Here is a 15,508-nt window from a genome sequence, read left to right as displayed (position 1 = left end):
AGCCCAGCCAGTGAGCGCGTGCAGACCACAGCTACGCGCTAGATCAGCCGCGACTTAGCCTTATGGACAGAGACTGGCCCGTGAGTTAAACGTCTCGCAGGGTTGCATACGACCGGGCCTGGGTGAGTCACAGCGGCCCCTTGCCTGACAGCTCCCCTACTTCGTGGCGAAGATTCTGTCTGGAGCTTTACCTGCAACATGGAAGGGTAAGTACGGTCTCCTCCACTGAATCCCTCATGGAGGTGGCAGGTCCCTCGGAACCCCAGCTTCTGATGGTTGCACTGACGACGGTCCTGTAGTCCTTAGTGTCCCAGGAGGATGTGTCCCCCGCCTTTCCCTGCTCAGTCTGTCTCATCTGATTTTAAACCGGATGCTCCCGTGGATGTGGCCCGCCCAGGGGACTTAATATCACACCCCCAGATCCATCGGATAGTGAGGTTGATTCCTCCATCGTCGCAGCAGTGAATGAAAAAGCGCTGGTAGACGCACTTATAACTGCAGTTTGTGAGACTTAAAAAATGGAGGATGTGGCGGGTGTCGTTTGGTACGCATAAGTCTTCTCGTACTCCAAAGGTGTTTACTTATGTGCTTTATTTTGACAGGTTTTCCTGTAAGGATTGGGAACAACCAAAATTACCCTTTGTGGTCCCTAAATGTTTTGCTTTACGTTACCCTTTTCAGGAATCACTTTAAAAAAGTGGACTAGTTCACCAGTGGTTTTCAGGTTGAATAAAGCAGCCATGATCCCAGTAGAGGAATCCCCATCCTTTAAGGACCCGGCTGACCGGAAGGTGGAGGCATGTAGCATGTTTACTATGGCTGGTTCAGCATTGCGTCCAGTCTTTGCCCCAGCCCTGCTGTCTCAGACCCTAACTGAATGGGCCAAGCTTTTGCTCCAGGGCCTGGGGAGTGAGCAGGTTCCCGCTGCTTATGTTGATTTAGCAGACCAGTTGGTCCATGGGCTGCGATTTCTTTGTGATGCAGCTTTGGATACAGCTCCTGTGCTGTCCAAACTTTCTGTTTCAGTAGTGGTAAATAGGTATGTGCTATGGCTTAAGAATTGGTCTGTGTAACGCTCCTGCGTTTCTTATATGGTGTGGATTTTCAGCTGCAGAAATAGTTCCACGTCAGTAGTCATGTAGGAGATATGCTGAGATACCATTCCCAACCTCAATGACTCATCATGTGTGGAAGGTCTTATTTCAGCCAGTAAATACACACAATTAGCAAGCTGGTTCCTAGAGTGACTTTATGTATGTGGTAACACAATGATGAAGGTTGAGGGATAGGTTGAGTGGAGGTGGTAGGTGATTAGACACTTGAAGGTGAGACAGTAGCAGATGGATGCAGGAAGGTTTAGCAATGTTGTATGATAGCAGATGATAGAATAGCAGGTGGACATACAAAAGAGATCAACCCAGTGCAGAAAAGTAGCAGTAGTCTCAAGAGCTAACAATCTAGTTTATGCAGATGTGATAAACAGTCTTTACTATGCAGAGCTAGATAGTGTAAGCTTAGTATAAGTTTATAGAGAATTCCCCTGCGGGGTACTTAGCACTATTAGCGATACAGCCGAAGGGTGGTTCAGGAGAGGCGGATGATCCAGTAGCGGGATACAGGGATCAGCGCAGCGAGGTTCCATCAGTGAAGTAAGCTTGCAAGCATGGAAGCTTCAAGCAAGGTTAGCATCCAGGTAAGGGTGTTTGAACGAACACATGTGAGTGAGAACCGGCGCTTTAAATAGCCATCTAGTCCAGCGCTGGGTGATGACAGCTCCAGTCTTAAAGGTGTATGCGCACCTTTCCAAAAGTAAATGGTGGGGCGCATACACTTGTGGAAAGTGTAATTTAGGGTACCAAAGGTACCGGAACATTACAGTCTGCAGACCAAGCCTCTAAGAAAGTTCTCATTGATCTGCCCTTTCAAGATGATTGCCTGTTTGGGTCTACCTTGGATGACATCATTAAGGGTATCGGGGGGGGGGGGAGTACCTTCCTGCCACAGTTAAGGAAAGGGAAGGAGCCTCCTTGCTTTTGTGTTTCTGGGATGAAGAATAAGGGAAATAGATCTTTTAAATCTTCCCTGGGAGGTTCCAAGCAACCTTGGTCTGGTAAGCCTAGAGCTAGCTTCTCCGGAGCAGCAGACAAGACCCCATAAGCATGAAGGTCTGCCCTCGCTCATTATTGGGGTGGGGGGGACATCTTCGCTGGTTTCTGGCCCCGTGGAATTCTTTTGGGAGCGTTGAGATCCACAAAATGTTTCTTTTGGGGTACCCAGAAAGGGGGGCAAAGGTATTTTTTTGGTCCTGAGTCTCAATTGTGCGGTTTTAACACCTGCAAATGTTCAGGTGATGTCTGAACTACCTAAGGTTCCCTCTATCCCTGTCCAAGAAATTGATTTACCTAGGTCTGATTTTAATTCTGACCTGGGTGGTCCCTTCTCTGGACATATTTCAGGAACCACAGGCCACGATTCACCGGCAATTTTCTCTCTTGATTTGCATACAGGTTCTGAGTCTGGTGGTATCTACCTTCAAGACAGTTCTCTTTGCACAGTCCTACATGCAGCTTCTTTAGCCAGTTTGGCTCCACAGGAGGATACCGAATTTCGTGACGAGGTCACGGGGTGCTCTGACAGACGCCACAGGCATCTAAGGGCCACGGTGAGGCCAGTATCATCCTCGGCTCAGGCTTCTTCTGCAGTTCCTGCGAGGAATCCAGAGCGAGGATCTTCCAGTCATCCTGGTCGCTTTAAACATCCCTTGGGGGCTTCCTCTGAGAGAAGACTAGTTGTCCCAAGGGCTAATCTACCATCCTGCTTTACAGTCGCTGGTTTTAACGACTTGGCTTTTGAAAAACAGGTACTAAGGGATAGAGGTTTGTCTGGATCAGTGATCCCTACTATGGTGAAGGCGAGGAAGTCGTCTTCCAGCAAGATATACCATTGTACGTGGAAAGCGTACGTTTCTTGGTGTGAGTCAGTTGGCGCTCATCCTCGATCAATTTCTGTGGCTCGGATCTTTACCTTTCTTCAATGGGGAGTTGATCAGAAGTTGGCCTTGAGTACCATCAAGAGCCAGGTGTCTGCCTTGGCAGTCTTCTTTCAGCAACCCCTAGCCAGGCACTCTTTAGTCTCTCTTGCTGTCATGGGATTTAAATTTATTGCTTTCCGTTATCTAGAAGATTCCCTTGTCAACGTTATCCCAGAAAGTGAAATTTTTGGTGGTGATTACCTCGGCCTGCAGGGTATTGGAAATGACGTCATCCTGTCGCAGTCCCTGTTTAGTGGTCCATAGGGATAAAGTGGTTCTTCGTCCCTGTCCATCATTCCTGCCCAACGTTGTCTCTGACTTCCGTTTGAACAAGGACATTGTGTTGCCTTCCCTGTGTTCCAGTCTCCAGATGGCTCAGACCGGTGACTCAGGCCTATTCCATTAAAGGTCAGGTTCCACCTTTCCCTGTCATGGCCCATTCTATTGGGGCACTGAGTGCTTCTTGGGACTTCTGTCATCAAGCATCAGTATCGCAAGTTTGCACAGTGGCTGTATTTGGTTGTCGGTGCATACTTTCACAAAATTCACAAGGTAGATACTTTGGCATCTGCGGATGCTTTTTTTGGGCCGCAACGTTTTGCAGGCTGCTGTTTAAGAGGGGCTGCAGGCTGCTGTTTAAGAGGGGCTGTTCCCTCTTAAAGGGTGATTTTCTTTAAACTTTTTTTTTTTCTGACGGGGCTCCTGTGTCCTGGTAAAGGTCATTTATGTTTAGCCTTCGGTTTTTTTCCCCACCCCTCATTTTCCTTTTGGCATTGCTTTTGGACGTCCCTGGAGTTATGATTTATGGAGTGCTTTGTCTGTCGATGAACGAAAGAAAACGGGATTTTTGTACTTAACGTAAAATCAGTTTCTGAGTTAATCGACGGACACAGCACCCACCCCTTTTAATGGAGTTCTGATCCTTCTAATGCTGCTTGCTACTAAACTGATTACTTAGAGCAGAGAGGGGGGTTTATACCAAGCTGAGGACAGGTCATGGGCGTAGCCAGGTGTTTTTTTTGTTCTGCCTAGGCCTACCGTGGAGAGGGGGGGAATATAACCCAGTAGTTATGATTTATGTAGCGCTGTGTCCATCGATTTGAACTCCGAGAAATGGCTTTTACGGTAAGTACAAAAAATCCTATTTTTTTTTTTTTAATTCTTAAAAACAAAAGGCATGTGCCCTGTACTGAACTGACATCGTTATGCCATAAAATATCTGATTTTCTTATGAGCTTTAATTTACATTTATAGCAATGGTCTTGACCGTCCATTGTGATCAATAACTCCAAGGTTTTGTATTATTTTATTGATTGTCAATCTGCAATATGTCAAATTAAGCTACCTTAATTAATCATGCAGATAAATGGCACTCTGTTGAAACTGGCCTTTTAAATTAGGCACCAGCTAAAAGCAGCGCATTACTCTTGCTGTAATTTGGTGGCCAGGCCGAAGTTTGTTTTGGCAAATTGCTAATTTAATAATTTTCCTGTTTTCTTTTTTTTTTTTCTGTTGCAGCCTATCCCATTGCTGAAGAAAAAAATGAATCATTCTATCACCATGTCACAAGAGCAAATCTCGTCTCTTCTGGCCAATGCATTCTTCTGCACCTTCCCTCGCCGAAATGCTAGGATGGGGAAGTCTGAGTATTCTACTTACCCAGACATAAACTTTAACAGGTAAATTGGCAATGTACAGGTGCAGATATTTTATATGTTGTTCCTTAAAGCCGAAATAAATATATATATTTTTACTATTCTTTATTGCAAGCACTCTGTAATTGCAAATTGTAAGTAATCTAAACTATGTAATTGCACATTACAAATTGTGCAGGCATGCTGGTCTATTTTACCATTTCAATTATCATTTTCTCTCGTTCATTGACTGACACAGCTCCTTTCTAACCATTAGGTTATACTGCCCCCTACAGTAGTATGACACTAGGCAGATAAAAAGCTGGACTACACCTATGGGCAGTCCCAGGGGGGTATACTCCCACTCTCAGCTATTGGCTATAGTCAGGCGTAAGGACCTAGTTCCTTGCTGGGATCTTAGGACCTGGCATTTTTTTTTCCCTTTTTTTTTTTTTTTTCTATTTTTCCTTTGAGAATCTACAATCAACTGCTGGACTGGGTGACAGGCTGGATATTTTTTAAAATCCAGTGGTCACCCCAGTCTGGCCAGCCCTCAGCTCCGAGCTAGGTCGGCCGCGACCTAGCCCTACTGGATGTGAGCTGGCCTGCGAGTTATATATATGTAAACAATAAGAAAAAAGTGCTCTGTGCAAATAAAGAAACTGTACATTAATCCAGTGCTATGCCTTTCTTAAATCCAATGTCATCATGTACATTTTCCAGGCATGCAGGAGAGTAATAGTGGTGGGAACCTCTAGTCACCAACACCAAGTGGAAAAGGTGGGGGGTTACCAGAATTAGTGGATCGCTTGTGCCTTATGGCAACAAGGGATCAAACCGCATTTAAGGTATATCCAAGACTCATGATCCGCTATGTCAGGTATTCTTCGCACCAAAGGTCTCCTATGAATCTCAAGGCAAAGACAAGGGACTCCTCCTAGTGTAGTAATTCTTCCAATTTTATTAAAATTACACCAGATTAAAATACAAAGCCCCTAGGGCATCATATACTGCTACAGATACAAAACTCAATCTGTCAGCCGTGCGCACTATTACCGTATAGTGTATCTCGCTCATTCTTCTGTAAAGCAGGCTGATACCAGGAAGTGGGTTGAACCGGCGTGCGTGTCACAGCAAGGTAGACAGTCCAGGCAGCGTGCGTGTCAGCTTTCGTCATTACGTTGACATCTTCGGAAGCGGACGACACGCTCCTTCTCACTCATATTATACCCTCCCAGCGAGCCTTCCCCACACGGACTCCTCTCCCCTAACTCCAAGGATACTATGCGGATACTCCTCACGGTCCTATCCTTCCCCATGACTCTTAAACCCTTCAGTGGCCAAATTTCATCTGCGGGCCAACCTTCACCGTAGCTCATTAACCCTTTGGTGAATAAATATCATATGCGGAACCATCTTGCAATGTTATCTGTCCTTATATCAGTATTACACTAAAATTACAGGTAGTGCATTCTGATAGATACAATGATCCTTTTCAGTAGACTAATATAAGTGGGGTATATATAAAGTAAACACTGGGTACTGTTTAAGTTATTATTACGATACACATACTATATAAAATTATACAATACTATCACGAAGTTTATGCAATCAATTAATAAAATAGAATTTAAGATATGATATATATATATATATATATATATATATATATATATATATATATATATATATATATATATATATATATATATATAAATAATCAAATTAATTTTGCTCCTCCATATATAGACATCAACTTGCTGCTTAGAAATATTATAATTGTGTATTTTATATATCTGAATTAATATAATTCTAAATACTCCCTGAAACGCCAGTCTTAAATATCTCACATAAGTATATATAAAAAAAAATACTAAAAAATATAAAGGTATATATGAAAAAATTATTTAAAATTGTAAAAATTATGATGGGTCAAAATAAGACTGGGAGCTGTATCCGTTACAATGTTGCTACTAATAATCTGATCTAAAACAGTTTAAATCTACATAGGCCTGGCCTGAGTCGCAGTGTTCCTCCTTGCCAACAGCCCCCCAATTAGATGGAGAGGAGGTTGTGTCTGGAGTGGTGCCCATCCTGTTCCTGGTATGGTAAATTGCTGTCCCCCCCCCCCCTCTCCCCCTAGAGATTTTGGGGTGGAGGTGGGCCCCTCCCTGGGATGGTCGAACCCCCGGGTTCTCCTCCTTCCAATGCAGCGACCCCCCTCTCTCGTGGTCCCTGGGGGTACTTTGCCCCTTATCTGCCTAGGCCCCCCCCCCCCGGTTTGTTTTGGGTGCTGAGATAGCGATGACCAGACGATCTGCTTTTGGGAGGGGGCTGTACCTAGTGGGGGCTCCTGCCAGGGCCCCCCTTTCTGCTGGTGTCATTTTCAGGGTTCTTGGGTCCCCTCCTGGGCCCCTGGGAGCCGTGCAGGACCGCTATTATCTTGTAGCCGTGTGCTGTAGATTCAGCAGCCATGTTTGTGTAGCCTCGGCAGCCATTTTCTCTTGGTTTCTCATTGCTAATAGCAGCCGCCATGACTGTGAACCATATATAGGCGGTGATTTTGGCGGTGGGAGCCCCTCCTTATCCCCTGGTACTGACTCCTGGATTTTTCTCTTCCTGATTGCCACATGTGTGTGCAGATAGCCTGGTGCTGCGGTGCCTAAACAGTGGGTGGTGAGTCTGGTGGGGTCCTCTCACTCTCTGCTATAGGATCGGTTGGTGCTCTGTGCCTGACAACCTGTGGTGCTGCCAGCGCTGTGGGGGTCTCCCTAGCGGTGTTTTTACACTTTTTTTGTGGGTCCCCCCTTTTCACTCATGGAGTCCCTGGAGCAGATTTCCCCACCTGATCCCCTCTGAGGCTGCCGGGACCTTTGGGTCTTAACAATCCCCTACTGCACTGACGGCGGTCCTTGAATCTTTGGTGTCAAAGGTGGATTTGGTCCTAGGGAAATGGGCTAGGAAAACTCTAGTTTCTAGGTTAAACAAAGCAACCATGATTCCGGTTGAGGAGTCCCTGGCCTTTAAGGTCCCAGCTGACAGGAAAGCGGAGTCTGTGGCCCGCCATATGTACACTTTGGCTGGTTTAGGTCTTAGGCCGGTTTTTACTGTTGCCCTGGTGTCTCTAACTCTAACCGAGTGGGCCAAGCTTTTAAGCTGGGACCTGGAGGGGGAGTAGTTTCCCCCTGCCTTTGCTGAGCTGGCGGACCAGTTGGTCCAGGGACTGCAGTTTGTCTGTGATTCCTCTTTGGATGCGGCTCCTCTGAGGCTGTCTGTCTCAGCAGTGGTCCTTAGGTGTGTTATTTGGCTTAAATGCTGGTCTGCGGACCAGACGTCTAAGAAGGCCTTATTTGATCTCCCCTTCCTAGGTGATCGCCTGTTTGGAACTTTCCTGGATGACCTCATTAAGGGTCTCGCAAGGGGGGAAGAGTACCTTTCTTCTGCAGGCTAGTAAGGGTTAAAAGCCCGGTCGTAGATGTGGTCCATCCTTCTTGGCTCATAGGAAGTTTTTTCTTCCTGCAGGGACTCCTCCGGTGGATCCAAACGACCCTGATCTGGCAAGCTGAGAGTTGCTTCTCCAGACCTGCGGACAAGGCTCTCTCAGCATGAAGGGGCGCCCTCACCGGCATGTGGGGTGGAGGGACGTCTTTGCTGGTTTCTGGACCCGTGGACCTCCCTGATACTGGTCAAGTGGGTCCACAAAGTCATACGGTCCGGCTACAAGATCAAGTTTCTTTCTTACCCTCCGGAAAAGTTTTTCCCCTCCAATTTGCGCCCTTCTCCAGGCCGCTTATGGGGTCTCTTTGGGGCATTCCAAGACTTGCTGAGCCAAGGGGTGATTGTCCCGGTTCGGACTTATATTTTCAGGGGTTTTATTCAAACCTGTGTACAGTCCCCAGGAAGTAGGGCAAGGTACATCCAATTCTGGACCTCAAGGCGCTAAACTGCTTTGTGCTGGTGCAGATGTGGCATCCCTGCATCAGGGTCATCTTCTTGCTTCTGTCGACATCAAGGACGCTTACCTTCACATTCCAATATGTGTTGATCACCAGTGCTTCCTCCACTTTACTGTGGGAGAGGCGCATTATCAGTTTGTGGCTTTACCCTTTGGTCTTGCCTCTGCTTCTTGGGTCTTCACAAAAGCGTTAGCTCCGGTGCTGGCATTGTTGTGCCAGTGGGGGATTGCGGTACTGGGGTACCTGGACGATATTCTTCTGCTAGCGGAGTCTCCAACTTCTCTTCAACTTGAAGATTACTCTGTGAACTCTGAGGGAGTTCAGTTGGATTCTGAACCTTCAAAAGTCTGTTTTGGTTCCGTCCACAAATGTGGACTGTCTGGGTCTGACTCTGGACTCGGCCTTAGCCAGAGTTTTCCTTCCTCTGGAAAAACCCCAGAAACTGCAGGAAGCAATTTAAATTCTGCTGTCCAGCAGACGGTCATCCCTTCGGACTTGCATGCGGGTGCTGGGCCTGATGGTGCCTACCTTTTTGGGGAGGTTCCGTTTGCACAGTTTCACTCGAGGTCTCTGCAGAGAGAGAGATTCTGGTCAAATGGGACAAGAATCCACTATAGACAATTTGAGCCGGGGTATGAGAGGATCCCTGATCTGGTGGCTTCGTTCTCTGGCACTTCGCCAGGGCAAATCCTTTCTCCTCCTGTTCTGGACGGTGGTCACCATGGATGCCAGCCTGTCCAGGTGGGGAGGCGTCCTCAGAAAATATTCTGTTTAGGAGGTTTGGACACTGGAAGAGTCCAGACTGCCGATCAATGTACTGGAGCTCCGAGCAATCAGACTTTGTCTGGATTATTGGAAGGATCGCAAAGTGTAAAAAGGTGTAAATACAGCGCTAACTTGAAAAAGCTGCTAGCACTACCAACTGACAAAAAAATTGGTAAAAGGGTTATTAAATGTGAAAAGTGCAGCGCTAATATGAAAAGGTGAACTAAGAATGTTCATATATGTGCGTGAATGTCAAAAAATATCTCTAAACAAAGTCCCTAAAAATGAATGTAGGTCAAATAAATATCAAACATGAATAGGTGAACAAAGTGAGTCCCATATGAAAATAGAGTCCGTATATAAAAATATTGAATCGATTGTCCATGAAGTGGAAACAATCTGTATTAATCAGACAGAGTAGATCTATAGCGGCATATAAGTCAAAGACTTGATACACAAAGACTTCCGTGGGCAGTATAAAGTCCAAACACATGTATAGAAGATTTAGGAAGATATTAAGATCTTGTCCCCCGTTGTAGTGGTATGTATATATGCTTACCAGAACAAGTGGACTTACACTACCTTACGGTACGAAAGTCAATTGGGACAGTGGAGACTGATGCAAGATATCTCTGAAGTGGGGTATCACCAGACTTTGTTCTATAGATTTATAATCTCAGGAGAAGGAGTCCCTCATTCGACAAAAATTTTTTGGAGGCAACCAAAAAAAAGGGAAAATATATATAGTGTGATACCGCTAACAACAATGTATCACAGTAGGCATGCACATATATCAACCAAACACCCAGCAAGTGTGTAGGGAATTTATTCTCTGTGACTACAAGTCACCTAAAGTCCCAGCAGGAAAGAAAATAGTGTTCAAAACAACCCAGTCACCAGGTAAAATAATTAAAATGTGCGTTAACCAGAAGTAATAAACATCAATGCAATACAGCATATAGGTAAAAACAAACAGACAGGAATAATCCTCCTGAAACGATACTAGGATCCAACAACAGATCTTTAACATCAAGGACCCGTCACCATTGGGAGAATGCCAATGACGTATACGCTTACCAGGTAATATGAGCCCATAGTACCCTATAGCACATGGGCTGAAATAAACTTAACAGGCACCCTCCACATGCAGGAAATGTGAGATCCGTGAGAGAGATGATCCAAAAAAAATATGTAGTGTTCCGTCACCAAATAGGTTAAGGTATAAACACGCTTAACAAATAATGTGGACCTGTTTTGCCATATAGCAGACAGGTCATAAAAAGCATAGCAGGTACAATCTTGGATTCCTCTGATTTGATGTTCACAGGGAATGTACATAAAAACTCACAAACAAGGATGGATGTGGAATGGTAAGTCCCTCATTCAGTAACCATGTAAGTAAGCCAAATAGAAGTACATAGTGTAAAACTGCTATAATATGTTTTATTGAAAAGCAGACATGTACTTGCAAACATCCACAAGTAAACACCGTAAGGATAGTCAAGGCAGGCCAATTATGATGTAATACTGACGTGTTTCGTTGTATAAAACATTATCAAAGGATATAGCCATAGAGGACATTCATGCACATATCATATGAACATTCTTAGTTCACCTTTTCATATTAGCGCTGCACTTTTCACATTCATTGGAAGGATCGTCTTCATGGGTTTCCAGTGGGAAGTCAATCAGACAATGCCACAACTATGGCCTATGTCAATCACCTAGGGTAGGGGCACAAGAAGTGTCCTTGCGGCTCGGGGAGTAGCCAGCATTCTAAAGTGGGCAGAACATTTCGTTCTAGCCATCTCTGCTGTACACATTCCGGGGGTGTAAAATTGACAGGCGGATTACCCCAGTCGACAGGCGTTGGACCTGGGGGGAATGGTCACTTCACCTAGAGGAATTTTCATCAGTTGTGCCCCAGTGGGGTACTCCCGAGGTGGACCTGTTAGCCTCTCATCTCAATAGGAAGGTGCAAAGGTTTGTGGCACTCAAACTGTGGTCTCGGGACCCTCTGGTAGATGCCACAGATAGTGGCTCAATGGGGTAAGCATCGTCTGATTTACGCCTTTCCCCCTCCCAAGCTTCTGCCAACGCTTCTGCGCAGGATTGAGGCAGAAAAGGATTCTGGTAATATTAGTAGCTTCAGACTGGCCTCACCGGTTTTGGTACGCCAATCTGGTACGGCTGGTCGCCGGTGTTCCTTGGAGACCTCCTCTCGGGAAAGATCTGCTCTCCCAAGGGCCAATCTTCCACCCTGCTTTACAGTCACTAGCTAAAATGGCCTGGCTGTTGAAAGTCAGGTGCTGAAAGATAGAGGTTTGTCTAAATTTATTTCAGTGATTCCTACGCTGTTAAAAGCTAGAAAATCTACCTCTAGGAAGATCTACCATCATATATGGAAGTTGTACATTGCGTGGTGTGAGTCTCTTGGGGTTGATCCTCGCTCTTTTTCGGTGGCTTGGATCTGGACCTTCCTCCAACGGGCGGTTGAGCAACGCCTGGCCTTGAGTACTATCAAGGGCCAGGTCTCAGCCTTGGCGGTCTTCTTTCAATGACCATTGGCCACCTTTCCCTTGGTGCGTAGGTTTCCACTCTTGGCTCCTCCGGTGCGGTCTCCATTGCCTCCTTGGGACCTCAGTTTGGTGCTTTGTCTTCTAGAAACCTCCTTTTGAAAATCTTATGGAGGTTCCCCTACTTGTTATCCCAGAAGGTGGACTTTTTGGTGGCAATCACTTCTGTGAGCAGGGTGTCTGAGCTGGCGGCCTCTTGTTGTTCAACTTACTTGGTGGTTCAGAGATAAGGTGGTTCTTTGTCCCTGTCCATCGTTCCTTCCTAAGGTTGTCTCAGATTTAAATTCTTAATGAAGGCCTTGTGGGACCTTCCCTGGGTCCCAGGGAAATTGCCTGCATGAGGGAGAGGGTTTGGGACTTTAAATGAGACACCAAAAGGTGTCTCCATCCCTGGTTCAATGAGAAATAAAGGCGGGTTGGGACTTTAAATGAGAAGCAATGCATAAAATAGGCCATACATAAGGATCATATCCTAAAATAGCAAAGTTTATTGTAGCTGCCATAACATAGCCCTGTAGCACATATATAAACAATAGGATGACATGATGAAAAATTAATTACATCGCCAAAATGAATCAAAATCAATAACAGATGGAAAAGTCGATCTACGACTTATCCATCTGTTCAACCAACTTATTATAATGTATTTACTGTACCACCATGTTTTTTGTTATTGATTTTGATCCATTTTGGCGATGTAATTTAATTTTTCATCATGTCATCCTTTTTATATATAGATTTCGCTTTCGTAGGTAAAGCAGGTCCCAATATCTTATCCTTCCTCAGAATATTCCAGTGTTTGTTAATTTTTTTAACCTGTCTGAATTGGACATAAAAATCCAATTTTAACTTGTATTCAAAGTTTAATACCTCTTGTTGTTTAACATCCTGTAAAATGATCTCCTATCCATTTTAACACTTTCCTTTTTTAATTATTGATGATTTCTACTGCATACCCTTTTTCTCTAAATCTATTTACTAAGGTTTCTGATTTGATGTACAATATCTCACAAAAGTGAGTACACCCCTCACATTTTTTGTAAATATTTTATTATCTTTTCATTTTACAACACTGAAGAAATGACACTTTGCTACAATGTAAAGTAGTAAATGTACAGCTTGTATAACAGTGTAAATTTGCTGTCTCCTCAAAGTAACTCCACACACAGCCATTAATGTCTAAACCGCTGGCAACAAAAGTGAGTACACCCCTAAGTGAAAATGTCTAAATTGGGCCCAATTAGCCATTTTCCCTCCCCGGTGTCATGTGACTCGTTAGTGTTACAAGGTCTCAGGTGTGAATAGGGAGCAAAAATTTGGTGTTATCGCTCTTACTCACTCATACTGATCACTGGAAGTTCAACATGGCACCTCATGGCAAAAAAGTTTGAGGATCTGAAAAAAAGAATTGTTGCTCTACATAAAGATGGCCTAGGCTAAAAGAAGATTGCCAAGACCCTGAAACTCACTTAGCTGCAGCACAGTGGCCAAGACCATACAGCGGTTTAACAGGACAGGTTCCACTCAGAACAGGCCTCGCCATGGTCGACCAAAGAAGTTGAGTGCACATGCTCAGCATCATATCCAGAGGTTGTCTTTAGGAAATAGACGTATGAGTGCTGTCAGCATTGCTGCAGAGGTTGAAGGGGTGGGGGGTTAGCCTGTCAGTGCTCAGACCATATGCCGCACACTGCATTAAATTGGCCTATATGGTTGTCGACCCAGAAGGAAGCCTCTTCTAAAGATGATGCACAAGAAAGCCCGCAAACAGTTTTCTGAAGACAGGCATACTAAGGGCATGGATTACTGTAACCAACTCCTGTGGTTTGATGAGATCAAGATAAACTTGTTTGGTTCAGATGTGTCATGCGTGTGTGGCGGCAACCAGGTGAGGAGTACAAAAATAATTGTCTTGCCTACAGTCAAGCATGGTGGTGGGAGTGTCCTGGTCTGGGGCTGCATGAGTGCTGCCGGCACTGGGAAGCTATAGTTAATTGAGGGAACCATGAATGCAAACATACTGTGACATACTGAAGCAGAGAATGATCCCCACAGTTCGGAGACTGGGCTCCAAACGACCACTGCCTTGCTTAAGAATCTGAGGGTAAAAGTGATGGAATGACCAAGCATGTCCCCAGACCTAAACCCTATTGAGCATCTGTGGGGCATCCTCAAACGGAAGGTGGAGGATCGCAAGGTCTCTAACATCTGCCAGCTCCGTGATGTCGTCATGGAGGAGTGGAAGAGAACTCCAGTGGCAACCTGTGAAGTTCTGGTGAACTCCATGCCCAAGAGGGTTAAGGCAGTGCTGGAAAATAATGGTGGCCACACAAAATATTGACACGTTGGGCCCAATTGGGACTTTTTCACTTAGAGGTGTACTCACTTTTGTTGCCAGTGGTTTAGATATTAATGGCTGTGTGTTATTTTGATGGAACAGAAAATTTACACTGTTATACAAGCGGTACACTCACTATTATTAACACTTTATTAATAACACTTTATTTTTGGTTTAGATATTATTACACTATATGTATATGCCTTTTTGCGCAGCACTACTCTGTTATAGAAGCCGTATACCGTTTAGTGCGTTTAGGTATTGTGAATTAGAAAACTAATCAACCTATAGATTTTACTACTCCACACAGTTGCAGTTTAGAAGCTGGTTCAATGCATTACTTAGTAATATAATGTCAAAGTGATTTATAGGAGGCGTGGCTCTGAAAAAAAGGTCTAGTTTTTCATAAAACAACATTGTAAATCCAATTAGTAGAAATAATTGAAGGAATTTTTGGAGAGCTGGGCAGTATATATGTGTGTATGTATATATATGTGTGTGTGTGTATATGTGTATATATATATATATATATATATATATATAATATATGTATGTATGTATGTATGTATGTGTGTGTGTATATATATATATATATATATATATATATATAATTTTTATTTTGATCAAAATGCTTTTCCTTTTGAAAGCACTTTGCAATGCAGATGAGACACTGTCTGATTTCATATTTGCTGGAATCCAGTGACCTGTAGAAACACAATGAAATACTCATTCCCCATACTAAAGCAATATTTTATGTGATGTCCCACTGGCTCTAATTTACCACTTCATGTGTTACAAGATTGCACCTATATCGGCATTCTGTGCTCACGTATAGCTGACTGGTTTTACAGACCTCACAATTATTCACAGTAACTCTTAAAAAAAAAAAAAAATTGAAATAAAATAAACAAAAAGACTTCTGATGGGAAAATTCAGTATCGGAGACAAGACCATATTAAAAGTTTCAGTCTCTAGGTTAGTGGTGGTTGCTAGTACACTACAGTCCAGGGCGAGATTGCATATTTGTATTTGAAGAGCTGGCAGCACCCTCAGGTTGGCCTAAAAATACGCTGCTTTTACTGGGGTTCAGCGTTTTTCTTCTTTTAGCCTATGTGACCATACATACATCAGGCGTTTGGTTTCGTATTTCAAGAGCATTGTTTCGATGTAAAAAAAAAAATGCACCAAAGTTGCATTCTGAGAGGAGC

General features: G+C 44.2%; 1 protein-coding gene across 2 annotated transcripts in view; it reads left to right on the top strand.

Annotated features, from left to right (window-relative positions):
• Window positions 1–15,508, top strand: part of PARG (poly(ADP-ribose) glycohydrolase) — a 379,986-nt gene that overhangs the window by 168,324 nt on the left and 196,154 nt on the right. For both annotated transcript variants that reach the window (XM_082268024.1, XM_082268025.1), the window contains one exon: window positions 4,550–4,710. In XM_082268024.1, coding sequence (XP_082124150.1) covers window positions 4,550–4,710 — 161 coding nt within the window. The remainder of the gene's footprint in view (window positions 1–4,549; window positions 4,711–15,508) is intronic.

This window comes from Pelophylax lessonae (genome assembly GCF_965119305.1).
Source record: "Pelophylax lessonae genome assembly, chromosome: 9".
Classification (NCBI taxonomy): Eukaryota; Metazoa; Chordata; class Amphibia; order Anura; family Ranidae; genus Pelophylax; species Pelophylax lessonae.
The sequence above is the reverse complement of the archived record's forward strand: the minus strand, read 5'-3'. Positions and strand labels throughout refer to the sequence as shown.